This window comes from Pelophylax lessonae (genome assembly GCF_965119305.1).
Source record: "Pelophylax lessonae genome assembly, chromosome: 9".
Classification (NCBI taxonomy): Eukaryota; Metazoa; Chordata; class Amphibia; order Anura; family Ranidae; genus Pelophylax; species Pelophylax lessonae.
Genome location: NC_138776.1, coordinates 256,019,618 through 256,046,262, shown reverse-complemented (window position 1 = coordinate 256,046,262; position 26,645 = coordinate 256,019,618). Strand labels below are relative to the sequence as shown.

Sequence of the window (26,645 nt, the reverse complement as noted above, 5' to 3'; positions counted from 1 at the left end):
GGAGGAATAGTGTCCCATCATTGGTATCAGTGGGAGGAATAATGCCCCATCATTGGTATTAGTGGGAGGAATAGTGCCCCATCATTGGTATCAGTGGGAGGAATAATGCCCCATCATTGGTATTAGTGGGAGGAATAGTGCCCCATCATTGGTGTCAGTGGGAGGAATAGTGCCCCATCATTGGTGTCAGTGGGAGGAATAGTGCCCCATCATTGGTGTCAGTGGGAGGAATAGTGCCCCATCATTGGTGTCAGTGGGAGGAATAGTGCCCCATCATTGGTGTCTGGGTTAATCTGGGTTAAAGGCTAAGAAGATGCTGAGTCTAATAGGCTGGATACAACTTTAATTATACAACTTTTGTTGTTTAATTTCATTTAGATCTACCTTCAGCTATGTAGTGCAAGGGCCTGCCTGATTGCATACAAATTGAAAGCATTTAAGTTTGACCTCATATTATATGGTTTTGGTAAATCTAAAGGAACAAAAATCTTGAGAAAATAGTATAGTGTGTATCCAGCCAATTGGATAAGCTCCCGGGGGCAGCCATACAATTGTAGCTCATATATGAAGACATGTTGGCAAACAATTAAATGAACATGTCACACGCCTTAGAAATTCATCCTGCTCTCAGCTGATGGCATTTTTTGGTGGTTATTAATGGAAGTCCCCAGGTTTGAGCATTATTTTATAATGAACAGAGTGTTCCTTCAGGTCTGATGGGCTACAACAAAATGGCTGAGAAGACCCAATCAGAGAAGAGCCTGCCTTTTACCCATGAAGCTGAGGATTTGGGGGATGGTTGCTATTGTTGCAGGAAGTGAATGGAACAGAGTTGGGAGCGATGGAGGCAAACTGCACCAACCTGACGGAGAGGATATTACAGCTCACCCTGGAGATCATCTACCTGCTGACCGGGGAGGTGAGGAGGATTCTGGGAGTAGTTTGTTTCCAGCAACATATTACTGTAAAGGGTCTGGTGGATATATTTTTAGTTTACTAATTTATATTTTGTAACTGACAAAAAATTTACAACTTTTTAGACTTACAACTGGGAGAAATTATATATATATATATATATATATATATATATATATATATATTTTTTTTTTTTACCTATAACAAGTTAACTTAACTTTTTTTATTTTATTTTATTTTTTCTGACAAGCTACTAAATCATCACAGGTGTACTTTTTTTTCTGACCTTTAATTTACTTAAATCTGTGTGTTTTACTGCTTTAAGACCCCCCGCCGCACGTGTACTGCGGCAGGCTGCCTCTCCTGCGTGAACCGACGTAGACCTACGTTGGTCGCGCGCCTGATGCTGGGAGGTGGGCGCGCACCGCCAGCGGCGCGCTTCGCCCCCCACTAGGCAGCAGGGATGCCAATGCACAGGGCCGGCGGCCGCGGTCGCCGCCGGGCACCCGTGATCGCTCCCGGTTGAGAGAGAAGAACGGTCAGCTGTTGTAAACCCATCTGACCGTTCTTCTCTCTGAAATGATCACAGAGCTCCTGTGATCCTTCTATATAGGCACACATGTCTCTATGATCATTTCACAAGCCCCCCCCCCCCACAGTTAGAAAACACTCCCCTAGGCTCACATTTAACCCTTTGATCACCCCCTGACTTAACCCCTTCCCTGCCAGTGTCATTTTTACAGTAACAGTGCATATTTTTAGCACTGATTACTGTAGTAATGTCACTGGTCCCCCCAAAAGTGTCAAAAATGTCAGTTAGGGGTCCGATCTGTCCGACGCAATGTCGCAGTCCCGCTAAAAATGGCAGATCGCCGCCATTACTAGTAAAAAAAATAAATAAAAACAAAATAAATCTTTCCCCTAGTTTGTAGATGCGATACATTTTGCGCAAACCAATCAAAATGCGCTTTTTGCGATTTTTTTTTTTTTTTTTTTAACCAAAATTATGTAGAAGAATACAAATTGGCCTAAAATGACGAAAAATTTGATTTTTACTTTTTTTTTTTTTTTTTTTTGGGGAATGTTATATAGCAGAAAGTGAAAAATATATATATTTTTTTTTTCAAAAATTTCGCTATTGTTTTGTTTATAGCACAAAAAATAAAAACCGCAGAGGTGATTAAATGCCACCAAAAGAAAGCTCTATTTGTGGGGGAAAAAGGACATCAATTTTATTTGGGTACAGCGTCGTACAACCGTGCAATATTCTGTTAAAATAACGCAGTGCTGAATTGCAAAAAATGGCCTGGTCATTAAGGGGGAAAATCCTTCTGCTTCAGAAGCGGTTAAAGACATTTTTTGCTGACAAAGCTGGTGAGGATTTTGGGGACAGGTTTTATTCCAGTAGCAAGTCACCGGGAAGTGTCTAATGGACATTATTGTTTCCTTACTATTTTTTATATAGACACGTTTCTATAAACAACTTTTTTTTTTGTCCTGAAAACTGGATGAAAGCAATTTTTTACCTACACAAGTAAACAAGTTACAGCAGTGGTCCTCAACTCCGGTCCTCAGGGCCCACTAAAAGGCCAGATTTTAAGTATTACCTTGGGGAAATGCAGACTAGAATACTGCAATCACTGAGCAGCAAATTAAATCACCTGGGATGGATTTCAGTTATCTTGCAAACCTGGCCTGTTAGTAGGCCCTGAGGACCAGGGTTGAGGACCACTGAGTTACAGAATTTATGTAGTTGAGATGATGATTTCGGTGGACTTGCAAGACGCCTACCTGCATGTCCCAATCTGTCAATCATACCAGAGGTTCCTCAGGTTTGCAATGGGAGACAGACATTACCAATTTGTCCCTTTGGGCTATCCACTTCTCCTCGAACCTTCACCAAGGTTCTGATTGCGATTTTGGCCCCTCTGAGGGAGAAAGGGCTCAGAGTCCATCGTTTCTTAGACTATATCATCCTCATGGCCCAGAATCAAGACCTCTTGGGACCGAGGGAGCTCCTGCTGTCCACCTTGGGGACATTCGGCTGGATAGTCAATCTTCATAAGAGCCAGCTGGAGCCAACTCAGAGTATGATCTATCTAAAGGCCCAGTTCAATACTCGGGAGGCCCACAGTTTCCTTGCCCCTTCATAAGCTCCCCAAGATCAGGGAGAAATTCCAGCAAGCATTGGCGGCGCCAGTAATGTCAGCATGCCAGTGAATGAGTCTTCTTGGGACGATGGCTTCATGTATCCCAATGATCCCCTGGGCACACTGGAAACTCAGAGTTTTTCAACAAGGCTTTCTAAAGCAGTGGAAGAAGATGTGTTCTTCCCAGCCAATCAGGATCAAAAGCCAGATGCACCAGAGTCTCTGGTGGTGGATACGACAAAAAATGCTATTGCAGCATTGTCCATTAGGGCCCCATCAATTGTTCATTGTTACTACAGATGCCAATGCAGCGGGGTGGGGTGCCACCTGCAAACAACACAAGATCCAGGGCAGATTGGAATTTTCTTCTCAGGGCCTAGTTTCCAACATCCTGGAACTTCTAGCAGCTTTTATGGCATTAGCCACCTTACTGCCTTACTTACAAGGTCAACCAGTCCTGCTCTGTCTGGGCAACATGGCGGCAGAGTCAAACATACAGCAACAAGGCGGGACGTACAGTCAATCCCTTTTGAGAGAGGTGGATAATGTCATTGGCACAACATCTCCCAGATTTGAGGGCCATATATCTCCCAGGCCATCAGAACCTGGAAGCAGCTCGCCTATCCAGACAATTCAAGGATCCAAAAGAGTGGGCCCTTCATCCCAAAATGTTCACACAGACTACCAACGAGTGGGGGCATACGCAACTGGATCTTTTTGCCTTGTCAACCAACTACAAGGTGGGCCACTTCCTTTCGCACTATGCACATCCATTGGCAGAGGGGTCGGACGCCTTGACCCATCCTTGGGTTGCGCAACTGGCCTATGCCTTCCTTCCAATTTCTCTGATCTTAAAATTTCTGAAGAGATTGTTGGCAGAGAATCTGACAGTCATTGCAATATTACCCTACTGGCCTCACAGACTATGGTTCTTGCTGGCAATGGATCTCAGCATGTGCCCACCCATCACTCTACCAGTGACTCCTCATCTTCTGTCGCAGGGAGAAATCCTGCATCCAGATCCATTACAACTGGCCTTAGCAGCCTGCAGATTCCAAGGCAGGGGTTACAAGAATTAGGATATTCTCCAGAGGTTATTAGAACTTTACAGAGCTTCAGGAAAGGGTCCACCAATTACATATACTCTAGAATATGGGATAGGTTCACAAGCTTTTCAGTCGGACGTCGGTTTGACCCCAGCGACCCAATTGTGTCTCAAGTCCTGTCTTTCCTGCAATCCAGATTGCATTTAGGGCTCAACCTGAGTTCGCTTAAGGTGCAGGTTTCAGTCATCTTTGCCTGTGCCCAAAGGAAATGGGCAGCAAGCCTGCTGGTAAAGCGCTTCTTGAGAGCTGTGCTCAGACTATGCCCTCCCAAAAGAAATAGGTTCCCCCAATGGGACCTGGCAATAGTCCTAAATTTTCTGGCTAGCCCTCTTTGTGCTCCTACGGAGGATTGTTTGTTATGGGACATCACCTTAAAAAACGGCTTTTCTAATAGCCATAACTTCAGAGGGAAGGGTGTCTGAACTCTTACTACAGTAGAGTTTGGGAGGAAAACTATTCAAGCTTCTGGCTCTATTGCCAAATAAAGATGGGGTTTTAACCTTAAACCCTCTGCCAATGGATGTGCCATGTTGGCGTCAGGAAAATTGTATCAAATACTTACCGTAATTTTCCTTTCCTGATGCCAATACATGGCAGCATACGAACCCTCCCTCTGATCTTTGTGCTTTATACGGAGAATGGGGGAGGTCGCTCTGTCAGACTTTTACAGATTTAAACAGGTCCTGAGGGTGGGTATAGGAGCGGAGCTATATCGTATGTATGCTGCCATGTATTGGCATCAGGAAAGAAAAATTACGGTAAGTGTTTTATACAATTTTCCATTTTTTTGCTGACAAAACTGGTGAAGATTCTGGAATCACAATTTTATTCCAGCAGCAAATCACTGGAAAGTGTCCAATGGACATTATTGTTTCTTTACTATTTTTTTTTTAACTGACAAAAAAGGCACATTTTTTCCTGAATTTTATTTTCCCGAAATGTGGCCATTTTAAAGTAATTTTTGCTGACACAATTGGTGAGGATTCTGGGAGCACAGTTTTATTCCAGTAGCAAGTCACTGGGAAGTGTCTGATGGACATTATATTTTCTTTACTATTTTTTAACTGACAAAAAAATTATACATTTCTATAAACAACTTTTTTTGTACCTAAAACTGGATAAAATTAAAAAATTTTAACCTACATAAGTCAACTAGTTACAGATTTTATGTAGTTGGATAATTAATTGATAATTAGATTTTATGTAGCTGGATAATTGCAAACTTTTTTTTTCCTGACATGCTGATTTATTTTTTTTGGCTAACAAGTTCAATGGACATTACATTTTGTTTACCTTATTTTTTAACTGACAAAAAAATTTGACATTTTCATAAATAACAATTTGTGTACTGAAAGCTGGGAAAAATTATTTTGTTTAACCTACACATATCACAAGACAAATTTATGTCTCTGACAGTTAAAAAATTGCAAACTTTTTTTTGTTTCCAAACAATTTTTTAAATCGTCATGGGTAAATTCTTTAAAATTCATTTTCTTTTTCTGAAATCTGGGTATTTTAAACATTTTTTACTGACAAAACTGGTGATAATATTATTACATCTGAAAGGGAGATGCCGTTAATAAAAGCAAAAAGGGACAAAAATGGCAATTTCTGTTGTTGGGAAATATACATAGTGATTGCTTATCTCTCCCCACAGGATAACATAGCTGTAAAGAAGACATCGGGAGATGGAAAGAACCCCATTATGGTTCCTCTACGTTCCTTACTGGTTCCAGAAAGAAACAATGAGCAGAAGATTTTGGAAGTCACCCAGAAGATCATTGACCTCCTGAAGGAAGAGGTGAGCGGTGCCGGGAATTCTGGGACATTATCCAGTAACAGACAAGGGATGTGTCTGGATGGTGACTGTATCATTGTGTGTGTCAGGTTCCTATAAGGTGTCAGGATGTCACTGTCTATTTCTCCATGGAGGAGTGGGAGTATATAGAAGAACACAAGGATCTCTATAAGGACGTCATGATGGACAATCAGCCGCCCCTCACATCACCGGGTAAGAGGAGATTTTATTGTAAAGGACAGAGCAGTATGGAGGTTCTACCTAGATCCCCCATCATCTGATAAACACATAGAAACAATGTATTCAGTTGGTGTGTGTGTTTCCTACAGATGGATCCATTAATGGGAACCCACCAGAGAGATGTCCCCATCCTCTGTATTCTAGGGATTCCACACAGGAAGGTCACACCATCGCTCACCATCATCAGGTAGATGGATCCAGTAATGAGAGCCCACCAGAGAGATGTCCCCGTCCTCTGTATTCCAGCGATTCCACACAGGAAGGTCACACCATCGCTCACCATCATCAGGTAGATGGATTCAGTAATGGGAACCCACCAGAGAGATATCCCTGTCCTCTGTATTCCAGCGATTCCACACAGGAAGGTCACACCATCGCTCACCATCATCAGGTAGATGGATCCAGTAATGGGAACCCACCAGAGAGATATCCCTGTTCTCTATATTCCTGGGATTCCACCCAAGAAGATCACATCATCTCACATACGGTGGAAGAAGATATAAAAGAGGAGGAGGTTACTGTGATGGAGGAGTTTTCAGAAGGACACAAAGACCCCTTCAAGGAGGTCATGGTGGAGCCATTTAATGACACAAACCAACTTGAGAGATGTCCCTATCCTCTTTATTCCCAGAATTCCAAACAGGAAGATCACACCATCCCTCACCATCATCAGGTAGGTGGGAATGAGGATGTAAAACTCAAGTTCTAAACTATATTAGATGTTATACCAGTATGCAAGAATCTGCAGACTCCTGCATAAAGCATGAGGAGGGAATCCCAGAATGCAGACTTTTTTTTTTCATTCAGTAAGTATGCCCATAGGCTGTACACGAGTACTGAGTGCCAGTTAGTATATGTGTAGTGTAAACAGGCTTGGGCCTGTATTACTGGAGGACAGCTTCTGCTGGAGGGGTAGTCGGCCGGGGCAGTTAGTTTGCCTGCCACTAGGTGGCTATGTTGCCATCATGGTCGGGAAAAGGGAGAGTTATAAGCAGGTGTTAATTCCCCTTTTAGAGAAATCCCTCTTCTAGTGATGTAATGGGTGGAGTTAATACCCCTATAACTACTAGCTGTGGGTGGAACGAAGTGTAGTCCAGGGTATGGGAACAGGACACCCCAGAGATGCTAAAATGTAGTCCTATACCAGAAGATGCAAAGAACCCTTTGCACGGCTGGATTCCCAGGCAAGGTGGTACAGATCATGTAAAAAAAATGTTGTAGTCACCCTGTCTCCCCTAACCTTCTTCTGTAGGTCCTTTTAGTGGGATGCGCAAGGCCTTGAAGGCCTGGACAGAGGGGAGAGTGCCCAGCTGAGTGAAGCTATAGAAGGGACACTAAGGGAGAGTCTGGTATACTAATGGTAGCACCTGACCCTCAGTTGCGGGTCTTGTGATCCGGTAATGGAAGCCTAGGGCTGTGGACTTAGTATATGGTGGGAAGTGGTCCGAACTCTGTGGTTACCCCAGGGAGAGGAATAGAACGGGAGGGAAGATGGTGTAACTAAAACACGTGTACTTGTAATCTGCACTGAAATGACTCCTACAGAATGTTAAACCTTGCACATGGTGTACTGTGCCAAAGATTCTGCGGGTATGGCAAATGTGAAATGTCACAGGAAGTTACGTGAAGGTGATGAAGTTGTTATAAAGTGAAATCCACCTGTGTGTGGAGATCCCTTTATTTCAATATGAAGGTTTCTGGCTGTGGATGTCATGTGTGGGGCCTATGGCCAGGAAACGTGTCGTATAGACATGTGCTATTCATTTTATTCCGAAATTTAATTTGGACAAATTTTCGTTATTCAGAAATTTGGATGTATCAGAATTCGAAATCACAATAGTAAAAAGCAAATCCTCCAAAATAGCGAAACAAAATTCATTTGAAATAAAAAAATTTGAATCGACATTCAAATTCAATTTGAATTAGATTTGGAAATGAATATGAAATTTAAAAACATATTGCAATTCTTACATGTAAAAAAATGCATCAGCTGCATTCGAATCGAAAAAAATTCTAATGCCAATTCGAATTTTCCGAATTCAGTTTAATTGAATTCAGTTCAGTTAAATTTGGGATATTCAAATCAAATTTGAATATTATTAAACGAAACAAAACTAAACCAATTCTGAAAATTAATTTAACTAAACAAAATTTGTTAAGAAATTAAAACTAAACGTAACCAAACTATTTTCTTTTTTCGTTCTTTATATGTCTAGTGGCATAGATGGTGGCCACAAAGGCAGGGCAGTAGGTGCTCTACCCAGGAAGAAGTGTGGTGGGACTGATTCAATTTGACACCAACGGATACCCATCCACAAGTCCTCCTTATAGCATGGCGATTTCTGGTGTTCTGGGATGGCACTATAATGTTGCTGGGAAGAGCCTCACGATACTAGTCCAGAAACAAGAATGTTTCCTCAAGACAGGCCTTGAGGGATCTCTGTGTTGATCTCTGAGTTGACCCTACAAACCTGTCCCTGAATGACACAGGTGACCCTATATATACCATTCCTGGTCAAGATGGCTGCTTAAGGTCCCCAAAAGTTGCAACATCCAGTCAGACAGCCAGCTTCTCTGAGACCTTGATGGAGTGCAGAAAGGAACAGTCCCCCCTAACATACTCCACTTCATCTCTAATAATGGCATTGTGCCATCTACAGCATAAAGATAAAACCTGCACTTGCCTTCATGTGGCCTTACACGCCCGTAGGCATGATCAAGATTTCTACATGGAAGCACAGAAGCATTATTAAGTCTTTGTTTTACATTTATTTTCAGACTGAAAACTGGAGCAATTTTAATGTCAGTCTCATAGAAGAGATAAAAGAAGAAGAGGTGGAGGATGGTTTGAAGAAGAAGCTCGAGTATTTAGAAGGACACAAGGATCTCTACAAGGACATCATGATGGAGAATCAGCCATTCCTCACAACACCCGGTAAGATTAGACTTTATTGTGAAGCAGAAAGCAGTACGGAGGGTCCACCTAGATCCCCCATCATCTGATAAACACATAGAAACAATGTATTCAGTGTGTGTTTCCTACAGATGGATCCAGTAATGGGAACCCACCAGAGAGATGTCCCCAGCCTCTGTATTCCTGGGATTACACACAAGAAGATCACACCATCTCACATATGGTTAGAGAAGAGATAAACGAGGAGGAAGAGGAGGTTGATGCCATGGAGGAGTTTTCAGATGGATACAAAGACGCCTTCAAGGAGGTTATTGTGGAGCCATTTAATGACACAAAACCACCAGAGAGATGTCCCTGTCCCTTGTATTCCCAGGATTTCACACAAGAAGATCACACCATCTCACCTACAGTTAAGGAAGAGATAAAAGAGGAGGATGAGGAGGTTGATGCGATGGAGGAGTTCTCAGAAGGGCACAAAGACCCCTTCAAGGAGGCTATGGTGGAGCCATTTATTGACACAAACCCACCAGAGGGATGTCCCCGTACTTTGTATTCCCGGGATTCCACACAGGAAGATCACACAATCCCTCAACATCATCAGGTAGATGAGGATGAACAATGTGAAATTGCAAAAACAATTCTAAGCTATGAGAGGACAATCTTCTATGTAACCTTTTGTTCCTTTTTCACCAATGTGTTCTATCATCTTTGGGGTTTAGGATGAAGAAGGGAAAGACATCAAAGTTGAGGTTAAAGAGGAAGAAGAAGAGAGGTTGGTGAGTGGAGATCAGCAGTCTCTGGATGAGGGGGAGATGAGTATGAAAAGTAAAGTGGAGGAATCTTCTCTATATGTGGATACAAGTGAGTAATCAACACTAAATGCAGAAACAGTTTATTTGTATAGATTGATGATTGAGAATATGTAGACTTTCCGATCATCAGGTAAAATAATCTTTACAAGGATTTCATGATGGAGAATCAACCCTCACATCACTGGGTAAGAGGAGACTTTACGAGAAGTATAGGGGGTCCACCTAGATCCCCCATCATCCTGTAAACACATATAAACAATGTATTCAGTCAGTGTGTGTGTTTCCAACAGATGGATCCAGTAATGGGAACCCACCAGAGAGATGTCCCCGTCCTCTGTATTCCTGGGATTCCACACAAGAAGATCACACCATCTCACATACGGTTAGAGAAGAGATAAAAGAGGAGGAAGAGGTTGATGCGATGAAGGAATTTTCAGAAGAACACAGAGACCCCTTCAAGGAGGTCATGGCGGAACCATTTAATGACACAAACCCACCAGAGAGATGTTCCCATTCTCTGTATTCCGGGGATTCCACACAGGAAGATCACACCATCTCCCATTCAGTTAAAAAAGAGATAAAAGAGGAGGAGGAGGAGGTTGATGTGATGAAGGAGTTTTCAGAAGGACACAAGGACCCCTTTAAGGAGGTCATGGTGGAGCAATTTAGTGGCCCCCAGCCTCAGTATTCCTGGGATTCAATACAGGAAGATCACAACTATGCAGAACCTGATCAGGTAGATAGGGCTAAGTATTCAGAACTCAATAATGATTCTAAGCCAGTGGTCTCCAAACTGAGGTCCGGGAACTGGTTGTTGACCTTTGCTTGCCTTTATCCGGCCCATGGGGTACATTTCTGGCCACTTATACAAGACACTGTTCCTCTCACTGACACCAACGATGGGGCATAATTCCTGCTACTGACATCAAACAATGGGACACTATTTCTCCCATAGACACCTACAATGGAACACTATTTCTTAAACTGACATTAACAATGGGGGCACTATTCCTCCCACGGTCGCCAACAATGGGGCACTACTCCCAATGACACCTATGACGAGGCACTATTCCTCCCACTGACACCAAAGACGGGCACTATTCCTCCCACTAATATCGGGGCTTTATTCCTCCCACTGACACCAATTATGGGGCACTATTCCACTGACACGATTGATGGGGCACTATTCCTCCCACTGATACCAATGATGGGGTACTATTCCTCCCACTGATACCAATGATGGGGTACTATTCTTCCCACTGACACCAATGATGGGACACTTTTCTTCCCACTGACACCAATGATGGGGCACTATTCCTCCCACTGACACCAATGATGGGGCACTATTCCTCCCACTGACACCAATGATGGGGCACTATTCCTCCCACTGACACCAATGATGGGGCACTATTCCTCCCACTGACACCAATGATGGGGCACTATTCCTCCCAATGACACCAATGATGGGGCACTATTCCTCCCACTGACCCAAATGATGAGACACTATTCCTTCCACTGACACCAATGATGGGGCATTATTCCACCCATTGACACCCAACAATGGGGCCCTGTTCCTCCCCCCTACTACATGTTTACATATAGTAGAGGAATTAATTGTTTGCATTGTGTACTCCCACTGACGGAAGGACAGTTTCTACTTCCAATGGCCACCTAAATTCGGAAGGACAGTAAACTGGATCTTTGTTTAGAGTGTTTGGAGACCCCTTTTCTAAGCTATAAGAAGAGGTTCTTCTATTTTCTTTTATTCTTTTTTTATCAATGTATTCTATCATCTTTGGGGTTTAGGGTGAAAAACTGAAAGACATCAAAGCTGAGATTAAAGAGGAAGAAGAAGAGACATTGGTGAGTGGAGATCAGCAGTCTTTGGAGGAGGGGGAGATGATGATGGAAATTAAACAGGAGGAATCTTATATGGACACAAGTAAGTAAGAAGCATTAAATGCAGAAACAGCTAACATTTTAATTTCACTTTTAGGAGTATATCATATGTATTTACATTAATAAAATGCTTACGTTATACATAAATACGATCCCCCATCATCTGATAAATGCATAGTGATTACTGCTATAATTTATTGAATATAAGCTTCTACTTAAAACACTCGCAAGATTTTAAAATATGCCTGTGAAGCCCAGATAGTAAAAAAATGATGATGTCACAAATGGGTACCGCCCTTACGCGTTACGTCCAATCACGCATTTATTGTCTCTTGCTTATTAGGAGGTCTGTAAGCATTTCTTCGTATTTAGTCAATGTGTGTGTTTCCTGCAGATGAATCCAGAAACCCACCAGAAAGATGTCCTCTGTATTCCCGGGATTCCGCACAGGAAGATCACACCATTCCTCACCATCATCAGGTACATGGCGCTGAGGATGGTGAACTCAAAGTTGTGTCTAAACTGTAGTCTCAGGAAAATAGTGCTCACCATCATTATTTATTTTTTTTTTTTTTTTAGGGGGAAGAAGTGTTGGGTATAAAACTTGAGGTTGAAGAGGTAGACGAGATGGATGTGATCTGTGAACAATTGCCAATAGAAGAACAAGTGATGGTGACAATTACCAAAGAGGAATCTTCACTAGATGTCAGTTCAGGTACGTATTAAATACAACTTCACATTTTTTTTTCATTTGTAGCACTGTCTTTCCCATTGGTTACCTTGCAGACAGTCACTAGGGGATTTGCTCGTTACTCAATAAAAAGTCCAGGGTGTTTGGTTTTGTAATTATTGTGGAACTTGGATAGGAGAAGGGAATAGTGGGATACTCCAACTGAACTATTCACAGGAGACAAGGACAGCTCTCACTTGGCCTCACCAGGTTATTTGTGGAAGCAGACACACTGCTTTAGCCATACTGCCACTTGTATGGAATAATTCAATCTTCTTGCTCTCTCTAGCAGCAGACTTGATGCAACCACATTATCTTTAGGACACTCTCTATCATCTCCTTGACTGACAACCATCCACTGACTCTTCTACTGAAGGGATGGCCCTCACATGACAGGCCCCATGACACAAATCTGTACTCACTTTAGGAAGAATCAGATCCTTTCCAGTGTCTCCCTTCCAGTCAGCTCTGCTGGACATCTGGGTTCGGCTCCTATCTGATTTTCAGGCCCTTAGGTCTACTAACTGAGGCGACATGGCAGCTTCTATAGAGGACGGGCAGCCGCCCCCTCCCTCCGGGACCCCGCTCTCCAGCTGAAGACCCCGAGCACATGTTCCCTTGGCATTTATACAGTCACCCAGCATGCACAAGGCACTTTCCTCTGCCAATCACCAGGGCTGTAACAATGCCTGTGCCCTCACTTGTCAGGTTTCCTCCAACTGTCCAGTATGCTTCCCTATTGGACCAGTGTGAAGCATTCAGACAAGCTGAGCTGCACCTGAGCACCATGAGCAGACCCTACCAATGGATCCTGCTCTCTGGAAGGCAGAGAGCAATCTAAATTTACCTGCCAATCTCTCTGGTAAGCAGAAAGACCCAAAAACTATACTCTCTTCTAGCACCTACCTAGGAGGGTGCTACACATTCATTAAAGAATAGAAGAAAATATAAGAGAATAGAATGGAAAATGATAAAATAGGATAGACTACAGAAGAATAGAATAGAAAAAGAGAATAGATTAGAATACAATAAAATAGAATATTAATAGTCATCATTTGAAATTTGAATTCATGACCCAGTTGTGAATCATAAAACTCACGCTGGTAAAAAATGTTTTTCGTGTTCCAAGTGTGAGAAGTCCTTCAAAAAGAAATCAGATCTTGTTCAACACCAGAGAGTTCACACCGGCGAGAAGCCCTATTTCTGTCCTAAATTCAGAAAAGGCTTCTCCAAAAAAAGTGATCTGTGATAGCCACATAAGGACTCACACCGAGGATAAGCCGTTTTGCTACTCAGAAGGCGGCAAATGTTTTGCACAGAAAGTGACTCTAGTCAACCACTGTCTTGATCAGCATGTGGAACTTCATGAAGTTAAGGCTTTACAGACATGTTACGAGTGCGGCAAGTCATTTGAAAAGAGATCTAAATTCCACGTATGTTGGAGGGGTCACACCAGCAAGGAGATCTGCGCTTGCCCTGGCTGTAAAAAACCAGCCAAAAGAAAATGTTATCCGATTGAACACCAAAGAACCATCTTTTTTTTTTTTTTTGTTTTGGATATAGTAAGGGGGGAGGGCTATAAACCCTGTCAGTTTTTTTTTTTTTTTTGCCAACTGTGTCCCATTTGGAAGATTTCCCTTCACTTCCTGTCTCATACCCAAAACAGGAAGTGAGAGGAAATCCCTGCAAATAAGGTAATTCCTTGGGGACCCTCAGGTCACAGAACTAGTGTCCCCATTTCTTTTACTTTCACTTTCAATGATAACAGTAAACAGGACAGATATAGAGGGAGAATGTTCCTAGCGGGGGCACAGACAGCAATAATAACTGACAGGTGTTCTAATCCTTCTCTACTCTATCCAAAACTAAAAAAACGTTTTGCCTTTAGTTATACTTTAATCAGTGGCGGCTGCTGCTGGAGGATTTTGAGGGGGCGTGAGTGGGACCCTCCAGGTCCGCACTCGCTCTACGGGCAGAGCCCTCCAGCGGTCACGGCTCCCCTCGCGGCTTCTGTGTTGACCCAGTCTTCTTTCTGGGTTTTAGGTCTTCAGCCTCCTGTCCTGATTGGCCAGGGTGGGAAGCCGGAAGCCAATGGCATGTGTTTGATTTGCTGGTATCGCAGGGTGGGGAGGGTGCGCCCTGAGGACAACATAAAACAGGCCAGTTATGGTCTCGAGCTCTGATCACGTGCTTGTGAAGGGTTGACGGACCTGGTGGAGACCTGTTGGTCCGGAGCCCCACACAGTGTACGGCCACACACATGGAGTGATTATGTAGGCTAGGGGGGCGGATTGTGTGGGCTGGGGGGGCAGTGCCCCTTCGCCCCTTGTGGACTGGCCGCCACTGACTTTAATCTAACATGTTCCCAAAAAATAAGGTAGAGGAAGGTCCATTTGTGTGCTTGGCTATACCATGGTCATTAATGTATGTAAGCCACCAGCCAGTGCACTATAGTTGCTTGGGTTACATTGTACACCTTATCTGACTTCTATCCTTGCATTGTTTTTGTTGTTTTTATCACAGTATTTAATTCTGTGCCAGAGATCTAGCTAGGGAACAGTTGACTAATAGACCAACATACATAAATACTGAATGCAAAACATGAACAATGCTACTAATAACTAATACACTTTCAACAGGAGGAGCCAATGTCCGGAAGACCCCAAAGGAATATCCTACTTTATCTGCAGATTGTAAGAAAGACAATAATGGCATGGCACAATATCCTCCAGGATTAATCATTTTTACTCCAAATATACATCACAAACCTAAGCCTATAGTAAGATCAAAATATCGGTTTATTTGTAGGCCGCGCAATTATAAATTGCGTACTATTCTCCCAAAGGGCCAACCAATCTTTCACAGTGCAGAGCAACCTCTAGATCTTTTAAATCCTAAGGAATCTTCTGAGGAGTCCAAAGAAAAACCATGTACCATTATCCCTGCTGTTCAACCAAACTTTCACATTTTAGGGCAACCACCAGATCCTTCTAATCGTAAGGAATCTTCTGAGGTGTCCAAAGATAAACTATGTACTGTTATCCCAATTGTCCAACCAAGCTTTCACGGGCAACCTCTAGATCCTTCTAAGCAAAAGGAACCTTCTGAGGAGTCCAAAGATAAGCCACATACTGTTATCCCCGATGTCCAACCAAGCTTTCACATTGAAGGGCAACCACCAGATCCTTCTAATTATAAGGAATCTTTGGAGGAGTCCAAAGATAAACCACATAATGTTATCCCTAATGTCCAACCAAGCTTTCAAATTGCAGGGCAACCACCAGATTCTTCTAATAATATGGAATTCTCTGAGGAGTCCGAAGGTAAACCACATACTGTTGTCCCCAATGTCCAACCAAGCTTTCACATTGCAGGGCAACCACCAGATCCTTCTAATCCCGAGGAATCATCTCCCAGTAATTTACATTCTTTAAAGGATTGTGAAAAATCAAGCCTAAAAAATCATGCCCTGGTTGTAAATCAGAAAACTCACGCCAGTAAAAACTGGTTTTCGTGTTCCGAGTGTGAGAGGTCCTTTAAAAAGAAATCGGATCTCGTTCAACACCAGAGAGTCCACACCGGCGAGAAGCCCTATTCTTGTCCTGAGTGCGGAAAGGGCTTCTCCAGAAAAGTGATCCGTGATAGCCACATAAGGACTCACACTGACGAGAAGCCATTTTGCTGCTCAGAATGCGGCAAATGTTTTGCTCAGAAAGTGACTCTAGTAAACCACTGTCTTGATCAGCATGTGGAACTTCATGAAATGAAGGCTTCGCAGTCGTGTTCTGAGTGCGGCAAGTCATTTGAAAAGAGATCTGAATTCCACGTTCGTCGGAGGGGTCACGCCAATAAGGAGACCTGCTCTTGCCCTGGCTGCGAAAAATCAGCCAAAAGAAAATGTGATCCAGTTGAACACCAAAGAACTCACACCGGAGAACCACCTTGCAAGAAGTCCTTTAAAAACAGTTGGAAAATCGTTCGACACAAGAGATCTCACAATGGGGAAAAGCCCTTCTCGTGTTCTGAGTGCGAAAAGACTTTTGCAGAGAGATCGCAACTAAAAGCACACCAGTTAGTCCACACTGGCGAGAAGCCCTTTAACTGTTCCGAGTGTGGAAAGGGCTTCTCCAGTAAAGGAAACCGTGATAAACACATGAAGATTCACACTGGTGAGAAGCCGTTTTCCTGTTCGGAATGCGGTAAACGCTTTACACAGAAAATAACACTAATCAACCATCAAAGAGTTCATACCAGACGAATGATTTACCCAAAAACATTCCTATAGCGATGCTAGTTCTCCACCATAGAATACACCCCACCGAGACCACTTAACAACATATGGTGGCGTTTCCTAGACTGAATCCTTCTATCTGGGGAACATTAACACTTTAAAGATGAGGCAGTCCAAAAGGATCATCCAACCCGTATGGAATATTTTAGTTTTATTGTTGTGGTTTGATGTTTTGTTTTCTATTTCACTACTTAAAAGTGCAAAATTCCTTGAACCTCTTCTATGCATATATGCTGGCCTCTCGTTAAGAGGCCTTGTATATCCAGCCCTATGTGAACATCTTTTCAGCACAGCTACTGGCGGGTACCGGAAAGCTCTTGATGCATAATTGCCATCGGGAGCTTTCAGATCATGTGACCGCTGTGACAGCCAATCACAGTGGTTACTTGATTGGAATGCCAGCCTCCGCCTCCCAGCATTTGGAACCTCTTAAAAGGGCGAGTGGTGGCAACAGGAAGAGGAGCTAAATAACATGTCGGGGGGGGGGGGGACCCCTGTAAATGACAGCATCAGCCGCTTTTCTTCTCTTTGTAAACAAATGGCCAGGGATTCCCTTTCTCGACATCTGACAAAAAAAAGTGAGGTCTGGTACGAATTTTGAGAAGGAACCCTACACAAAAATTAAGAAAAAACAATCACACCAGACCCTTATCCAATCATGCTGCCTGGAAGGCCAGGAAAGGGGAACCGAGCATGCGGTTCCCCTCCTAAACCATATAAGGCTACATGCCCTCAAAATGTGATCCCCTGGCAAAGCACCTTGTCCAAATGTTGATGAGGACAAGGGCCTATGCCCCACAACCCTCGGCCGGTGGTTTTGGAGGTCTGCAGACAGGGGGCTTTTTAGAATCTGGAAGCCTGATTTAAGGAGGCACCCAGACACCTACCCCATGTGAATGAGTATAGAGTACAAAGTACCCCTACTTATTCACAAAAAAAGTAAACAGTAAATAAAAACACACAGCCTTAAAAAGTCCCATGTACATCCAATATCAACCATGCTGTTGTACAGTGCAGATTCACGCCAGTCGCAATGAGCGCTGCTTGCCCATCTACTGAAAAAAACTTGCTGCATTGATCTGATGTCGATGACTGTTCACCTGCAAATAACAGCTCTGGCAGATTGACAGCTAAATATAAACAAAAGGGCGTGGTCTCCAGTGTATGACAGCTAAGTATAAACAAAGAGACGGGGTCTCTAGTGTATGACAGCTAAGTATAAACAAAGGGGCGGGGTCTCTATTGTATGACATCTAAGTAGAAACAAAGGGGCAGGGTCTCTAGTGTATGACAACTAAGTATAAACAAAGGGGCGGGGTCTTCAGTGTATGACAACGAACTATAAACAAAGAGGCAGGGTCCCCAGTGTATAACAGCTAAGTATAAACAAAGAGCCAGGGTCCCCAGTGTATAACAGCTAAGTATAAACAAAGAGGCGGGGTCACTAGTGTATGACAGATAAGTATAAACAAAGGGGCGGGGTCTCTATTGTATGACGTCTAAGTAGAAACAAAGGGGCAGGGTCTCTAGTTTATGACAGCCAAGTATAAACAAAGGGGCGGGGTCTTCAGTGTATGACAACGAAGTATAAACAAAGAGGCAGGGTCCCCAGTGTATAACAGCTAAGTATAAACAAAGAGGCAGGGTCTCCAGTGTATGTCAGCTAAGTATAAACAAAGGGGCGGGGTCTCCAGTGTATGTCAGCTAAGTATAAACAAAGGGGCGGGGTCTTCAGTGTATGACCGCCAGGTATAAACAATGGGGCGGGGTCTCCAATGTATGACAGCTAAGTTTAAACAAAGGGTCTGGGTCTCCAGTGTATGAAAGCTAAGTATAAACAAATGGGCGGGGTCTCCAGTGTATGACAGCTAAGTATAAACCAAAGGGGAGGGGGTCTTTCAGGTGACATTATTGACCAAATATGAACATGAACCTGTGATGTCACAAGGATGCTATGACATAATTGACAGTATATCGCCATGTCCATATTTGGTCAATGACATCACCCAGAAGACCCTTAGATTAGCTGCCATCAAGCAGAGCTGTAATTCATGGGCAAGCAGTCATCAGGATCAGATGGGTAGGTGGTCGGTAGGTGTTGTTCATCATGACAGACATGGATCGATTTCAGATAAGCCCCCTGCTGGCAGATCCCAGGGTCGGGGGGAAAAGGGCCTTGTCTTCATCAACACCAGGGCCCCCCTGGCAAGGCAGGCGCATATGGTCTGGTATAGTCTAAGGGGGGGGGACAGATTCTCCCCCCCCCCCCTTCTTGGCTCAAGGAACCACTAGCAACCTCAGGAGGAACTCTAGGGTTCCACGGAACTCTAGTTGAGAAATCCTGATATATACTGTAGTAGCAGGAGAAAAAAAACCTGCTACTATATATGATGCTTGGCTCTTGCCGAGTAGACTGAAAGTCTGGCATTCAGACAAACTTACAAACCTGTGTCTGAGCCGAATCGTAAGTTCATCTCTAGTTGTCACTGAGACAAGAAATCAGTTAAATTTCCCTTAAAAAAGGGGAAGTGGTGTAGCGCTAAATAGTAAATGCAATGAACCAATTAAAAAGTCCACATCCAGTAGAATGATCCCAGAGAGTTTTACATGCTAGAGTGCAACTTATAATAGTGTACAGAGGCCAACACCCAACAATACAGCCTCTTACCATCCGATCATGACCCTCGCTACAAAGGTTTGAACCAGCGGTATATATATCTCAGTAGGCCCTTCGACTGCCAGCAACCTCTTTCCTCCTCTCTCAAGCGATCTCCCCCAGGGTTTAAATGACTCTTAAAAATGCAAACAGAACTATCCTCATAGTGTAGACGTTTCAAGCCAATTTATTATAAATCAGTTTTAAAAATTCACTCACATGGTGATGATAAACAAACAGCATGTCTTTACATGGTCAAGCACGCCCCTGACGACGTCATTTGATGATGAAAGCATAGAGAAGAGCTGGTCAATCAATGTTCCAAAACAACAAGATGGCCGCCACGACCCAGCATATACTAGCGTTGTGTGTTTTAGCTCCTTCCTACGCATTTCGTCATCAAATGACGTTGTCAGGGGTGTGCTTGACCATGTAATGACATGCTGTTTGTTTATCATCACCATGTGAGTGAACTTTTAACTGATTTATAATAAATTGGCTTGAAACGTCTACACTATGAGGAGTGTTCTGTTTGCTTTTATATGAGTCATTTAAACCCTGGGGGAGATCGCTTGAGAGCGGAGGAAAGAGGTTGCTGGCAGTCCAAGGGCCCGCTGAGATATATACACCGCTGGTTCAGACCTTTGTAGTGAGGGTCATGATCGGGATGGTAAGAGGCTGTATTGTTGGTGTCGGAGGTGAAACTCTCTGGGATCATTCTACTGGATGTGGACTTTTTAATTGGCTCATTGCATTTACTATTTAGTGCTGCACCACTTCCCCTTTTTTATGTTTATTATATTGTATATTTCACAATATTGTGTTAGCTGCTGTTGTTATCTAGTTATTATTTATATATTTGTACTAAGCACAGCAGGTATACCACTTTTAAATTCCCTTAAAGTGTAAGTCCATGCTAAAACTAACTAACTCTACACCTGCTCTGTGCCACATTCCAAACCTAATCTATCTAACCCTGTAAAGCAAAAATCGTTGTACTCACCTTTTCTTCAGCCGATCTGGTCCAGTTTTCAGCGGCGGAAGCTCTGTGCAGGAGAGGACCGACAACGGCTGTGAAACAAATGGAAAGTGAAATCACCCATAGACTTACTATGGGGCTTCCGTTGTCGGCTGCCTCTCCTGCACCCGCCTCCACACTGATGCCATGGCTGCCAGCTGCTGCTGGGCCTGGACCGGAGCGGCTGCAGAAAAGGTAAGTACAGTGATTTTTTGCTTTACAGGGTTAGATAGATTAGGTTTAGTTATCTGGGAACAATGAAAGGTCTTAGGTGGATCTTCTTTATTATGTTACATTGGGATACACATTGCGTGACCACAATACAATAAAGTTCTCATTGGTAAACCATATTGTGGACTCTTGCCTTGTTTCATATGTATTGTTACCACAGATCACAATTACTTGCTTCATCAGTATTGATAAGATGGTGACTTACTGTAACTTGGTCTTTGCAAAAGGCTTTTTATGTCTTCTAAAGCCCCGTACACACGGGCCGAAGATCGGGCGGTATTGGCCGGTTCAATAAACTGTCCTACATTCAGCATATGTGTACGGCAGCCGGTCCGACAGAAGCCGGCCGTTCTGTTGAAGGGGCATAATTGAAAAAGGTCTGCTTTATCGGCCATTAGCTGAGACCACTGACTGGTGTGTTCTGGCGTGTTTAATAGTGTATACTAGGCTTAAGTGAAGAGACCTACACTATATTACAAAAAGTATTGGAACACCTGCCTTAAAGTGCCCTTAAAGTTCATGTGTGTGTAAAGGCAGGCGTCCCAATACTTTTGGTAATATAGTGTAGATTATGGATGATCATTCTGGCAGAACTAAAGAGGGACATGAGAGCCCAGCTATCTAGTTGGTGTCTAGTTGCCAGAGGGTACAGGTACTGACTGTGGGGAAAAAGCAACTGATGATGAAAGGAGGCCATGACAGAGAGACAATCACTCAATGGTCTTGGCTCCTCTCTTTAGTTTATCCTGGTATTAACTCAGTATTAAGGTCCTACTGGAGTCTGTCCTGAGGGAAGATGGGTTGCGTTAATGTAGAGGTGCTACTGGGCTACTTAGTGCTGACATGGCGGGGGGTGTAACCAGAAATCACAATAACACAGTGAAAGTTTTATGCACCTTTTAGCTCAAAGCTGATGTTACAGTTATGATTATGTGCCACCATGGAGATCAGTACTAGCCTGCCATGTGAGTATATGCCACCAAAATTTTATAGAGAGCATGTTGCATGATATGATGATCAATATGACATAAAAAGACATGTAGCTTTTTTGTTATCAAAACCAATATTAGATCTTACGAAGTCTACTACCAAAATTAAAGACTGAGACTTTTCTAATTTGAGGAAATGGGAACGTCTCTGGCGATGTCTCCACTGAGTCAGGCCTTCACAAGTGGGATCTCCAAATGACTCCAAGATTGCGGCTCTCAGGCACCCAGCAGACCAAAATATGCCTGAGTCACTAGATTACATGGGATGCAGAAGGAGTGTACTGAGGTCCCAGAGGATGCTAGAAGCTCTGGAAATCCGGGGTTGGCAGTAACGCAGAAGTGCACAGGGGAGCTCTGGAAGCACTTGGGTGCTGGACACACAAAAGTGCACAATAACTAGTCTATGTAATGCTGGGATCACAAAGAGTTAGGAGTGCAAGCATCTCTGGGGTGCAGTGGGGTGCTGGGATCACAAGAAGGTAGGAGTGTAAAAGTTTCTGGGAGCACTGGGGTGCTGAAATCAGAGAAAGGCAAGGGTGCAAGAGTCTCTGGGAGCACTGGGGTGCTGGAACCTTGGAGTGCACAGGGTACACAAGTGTAGGAACATGCTCGTAGAGTAAGGAGGAAAATCTCTCTGTGGCCGCACATCTATACAATCTCATCAATCGATAGTATGTGTCAACCTCAGCCTGGACCCCAACCAGGCCACGTCCCCAACATGTTCAGCTGCCCCTCTTTGGAGCATAATCATTTAGCTAGTCCAGGCTGACGTTGCTACATACTATCGATTGATGGGATTGTTTAGATGTGCAGCCACAGGGAGATTTTCCTCCATACTCAGTGATCACAGGACCTGGGACAGGCTCCCTCCCAGACCAGCACTCACAGCATTGGATGTTAAGGACTTGTGCCCCTTCTGATAGCCTGAGCAGCTCACACATTGGGTCTTTTGGGTGACAACATGTTGAAAAGACTACAGGTAACCGATCAGCTTTCCTTAGGGCCTCTCACTGGAAGAGGAACTTCTGTTCTCCTGGGGAATTGTCCTTCTCCAAGAAGACCACTGGGAATATTTTGGGATGGCCCTTTCCCCTGAGAAATGGTCTCTGGATTAAGGTGACCAGATTTTTAAAATGAAATCCGGGGACATTTTTTTTTTTTTTTTTTTATTAGCAAATGGCACAGGACTACATAATACACAGAGCGCTGGGCACAGGACTGCATAATACACAGAGCGCTGGGCACAGGACTGCATAATATACAGAGTGCTGGGCACAGGACTGCATAATATACAGAGTGCTGGGCACAGGACTGCATAATATACAGAGTGCTGGGCACAGGACTGCATAATATACAGAGTGCTGGGCACAGGACTGCATACTACACAGAATGCTGGGCACAGGACTGCATAATACACAAAGCTATGGGCACAGGACTACATAATAAACAGAACCTTGGGCACAGGACTGCATAATACACAGAGTGCTGGACACAGGACTGCATAATATACAGAGTGCTGGGCACAGGACTGCATACTACACAGAATGCTGGGCACAGGACTGCATAATACACAAAGCTCTGGGCACAGGACTACATAATAAACAGAACCTTGGGCACAGGACTACATAATACACAGAGTGCTGGGCACAGGACTGCATAATACACAGAGTGCTGGGCACAGGACTGCATAATACACAGAGTGCTGGGCACAGGACTGCATACTACACAGAATGCTGGGCACAGGACTGCATAATACACAAAGCTCTGGGCACAGGACTACATAATAAACAGAACCTTGGGCACAGGACTACATAATACACAGGGCTCTGGGCACAGGACTACATAATACACAACGCTGGGCACAGGACTGCATAATACACAAAGCTCTGGGCACAGGACTACATAATAAACAGAACCTTGGGCACAGGACTACATAATACACAGAGCTCTGGGCACAGGACTACATAATACACAGAACGCTGGGCACAGGACTGCATACTACACAGAGTGCTGGCCACAGGACTGCATAATACACAGAGCTCTGGGCACAGGACTACATAATACACAGAACGCTGGGCACAGGACTACATAATACACAGAGCACTGAGCACAGGACTAAATAATACACAGAGCGCTGGACACAGGACTGCATAATACACAGAGCGCTGGGCACAGGACTGCATACTACACAGATCGCTGGGCACAGGACTACATATTACACAGAGCGCTGGGCACAGGACTACATAATATACAGGAGGGTGTTAGGCATAGAGTGCAGGGTTCAGAGGTTTGCTATGCACAGAGAACACTTCTGCCCCCACATCCATAGCTCACCTCTGCACCCTTCTCTCACAGATTATCTCCGCAGCCTCCTCTTAGCATTTACCCCACAACAGCTAAACTCTCCATCTCTCTAAGCAGCTGCACCAGCTCTGACCCCTGCTCCCCCACTGCCCTCACCTGTGTACAAACAGACCCCCCCCCCCCCATCTGCTCACCTCCTGGTCTAAGCATTCCACACAATAAATTCTTAGCTCTGCCTCTTCTCCACTAAGCAGCAGCAGGAGCGGCAGTGAGATCGTCCAGCAGCCAGCTTGGGATGCCCTGTCTACGGTAATCTGGCCCCTGATCCGGGGACAAAACCGGGGACAGACTTGGGGATGTCTGGTCACCCTAATCTGGATACTTCAAGCACAAGTTGACTGATGGATCGGAGAGCCCTGCAGCAGCCAAACCTAGCAGAAAGAAAACACCAATATCACTACTGCAGCTGAGAAACAAGCCACTAGGATCTGCCATGTCACCAAAGAGAAACTCAGGAGCACCATAATCCATGACTAGGGGATTAAAGATGATTTGTCTCCATTCTGCTCTGACCATCACTCTCCTCCTCCATTATAAATAACCACATGACCACAGGTTGGAGTTAAATGGACATAGCAGCCTTTTATTAACAAACTGTATACATAACAGGTAAATAACACGTTAAACCCAATTTTTTACTGGAGCCTCAAGGTCCCGGTAGGCATCAAAGAAGGAGGTACCTGCGTCCGACTTAATTAGGCCTCCAGCCGCCACAGCACTGGCTCGGAGACAACCAGTCGCAGGTACCAACATACCAACTACTGGGAGCCGTACCTCAGAAGGGTCCCTACCAAGTATAAGTTTGCACCATCTGGGAGCCGTACCTCAGAAGGGTCCCTACCAAGTATAAGTTTGCACCATCTGGGAGCCGTACCTGAGACGAGTTCCTACCAAGTATAAGTTTGCACCATCTGGGAGCCGTACCTCAGACGGGTCCCTACCAAGCATAAGTTTGCACCATCAGGGAGCCGTACCTCAGACGGGTCCCTACCAAGCATAAGTTTGCACCATCAGGGAGCCGTACCTCAGACGGGTCCCTACCAAGTATAAGTTTGCACCATCTGGGAGCCGTACCTCAGACGGGTCCCTACCAAGTATAAGTTTGCACCATCTGGGAGCCGTACCTCAGACGGGTCCCTACCAAGTATAAGTTTGCACCATCTGGGAGCCGTACCTCAGACGGGTCCCTACCAAGTATAAGTTTGCACCATACTGACTGCTTTTTTATTACAAACAGATCAAAGTGGCCAGGAAATGTCATTTATCAGCCATTTGAAGGGTATTTTTTCTGTAGATGTCTTTTTTTTTTTGCTGTAGGACATCAAACAGGTATAACATTTCACAGGGAGGTTAAAGGCCTGAGCATGTTATTTGAAGAAAAGTTAACAAGTGCTGCGCTTTATATAAACAGTGATATAAAGTGACTTGTATCAAAATTCCAATCTTGAAAAATATGTATCAAACATATTGCACTTACATCAAGCAGGATTTAAGCAGGCGTGTCATCATAAAATCCAGTAGAACTCTGTATTAGAATGCAGTGGTTGGATGAGCATCAACCCAACATGTTTCGTCTCAATAGACATCAGATGACCTCAGACCCCAGATGATGTCACAGGTGGCGATACTTTATTTTGTTTATTTTGGATTAGTTTGATATGATACAACAATTGTGTGATACGTATTTTTTAATATTGGAATTTTGATACAAGTCACTTTCTATCACTGTTTATACACTGCCAAAAAAAAAAAGGTCGCCACCTGGAATTAACTAAGCAACTAACTAAACTAAGCATGCAGTAACCTTCCTATTGGATAATTACTGCATGTGCCCAAAGAATGAGGTCAGCTGACTACCTGAATATACTGAAGGACCAGGTTATTCCATCAATGGGTTTTTCCTTCCCTGATGGCACGGACATATTCCAAGATGAAATTGCCAGGATACATCAGGCTCAAATTGTGAAAGAATGGTTCAGGGAGCATGAGACATTCACACATTTTCACACATGGATTGTCCACCATGGAGTCGAGAACTTAAACCTATTGAGAATCTTCGGGAGGTGCTGGAGAAGGCTTTGCGCAGTGGTCCGACTCTCCTATCATTTGGTGAAAAATTAATACAACACTGGACGGAGATAAATCTGGTGACATTGTAGAAGCTTATCGAAACAATGCCACAGCAAATGCATGCCGTAACTAAAGCCAACAAAATATTAGAGTGTGGGACCTTTTTCTTTGGTGGCGACTTTTTTTTGGCCGGGCAGTGTATATAGCGTAGCACTTGTTTGGCCCCTTTCACACAGAGAGTCCGTCAGGTGGACTCCGTTTTTCTCAGCGGGGGATCGAACCGCCGATCCCCCGCTGAGCAGGTGCTGGCCGCCTGTCCGTTCTCATCCGATCTGATCCGCCAGACGGATGGAAAATAGGGTTTTGACGAATCGGATCGGATGTCATCAGACATCCACTGACATCTGATGTCCCATAGAGATGCATGGGACATCCGTTCAGATCCGCCTGAAGAACGGACAG

The 26,645-nt window shown here is 44.0% G+C and overlaps 1 protein-coding gene across 1 annotated transcript in view; it reads left to right on the top strand.

The window, feature by feature from the left end:
• Nucleotides 1–26,645, top strand: part of LOC309564392 (uncharacterized protein) — a 135,317-nt gene that overhangs the window by 21,518 nt on the left and 87,154 nt on the right. The window contains exons 3-7 of the mRNA XM_082269021.1: nucleotides 6,059–6,182; nucleotides 9,255–9,724; nucleotides 12,414–12,549; nucleotides 15,204–16,848; nucleotides 18,826–18,935. Of these exons, the coding sequence (XP_082125147.1) occupies nucleotides 6,059–6,182; nucleotides 9,255–9,724; nucleotides 12,414–12,549; nucleotides 15,204–16,848; nucleotides 18,826–18,935 (2,485 nt within the window). The remainder of the gene's footprint in view (nucleotides 1–6,058; nucleotides 6,183–9,254; nucleotides 9,725–12,413; nucleotides 12,550–15,203; nucleotides 16,849–18,825; nucleotides 18,936–26,645) is intronic.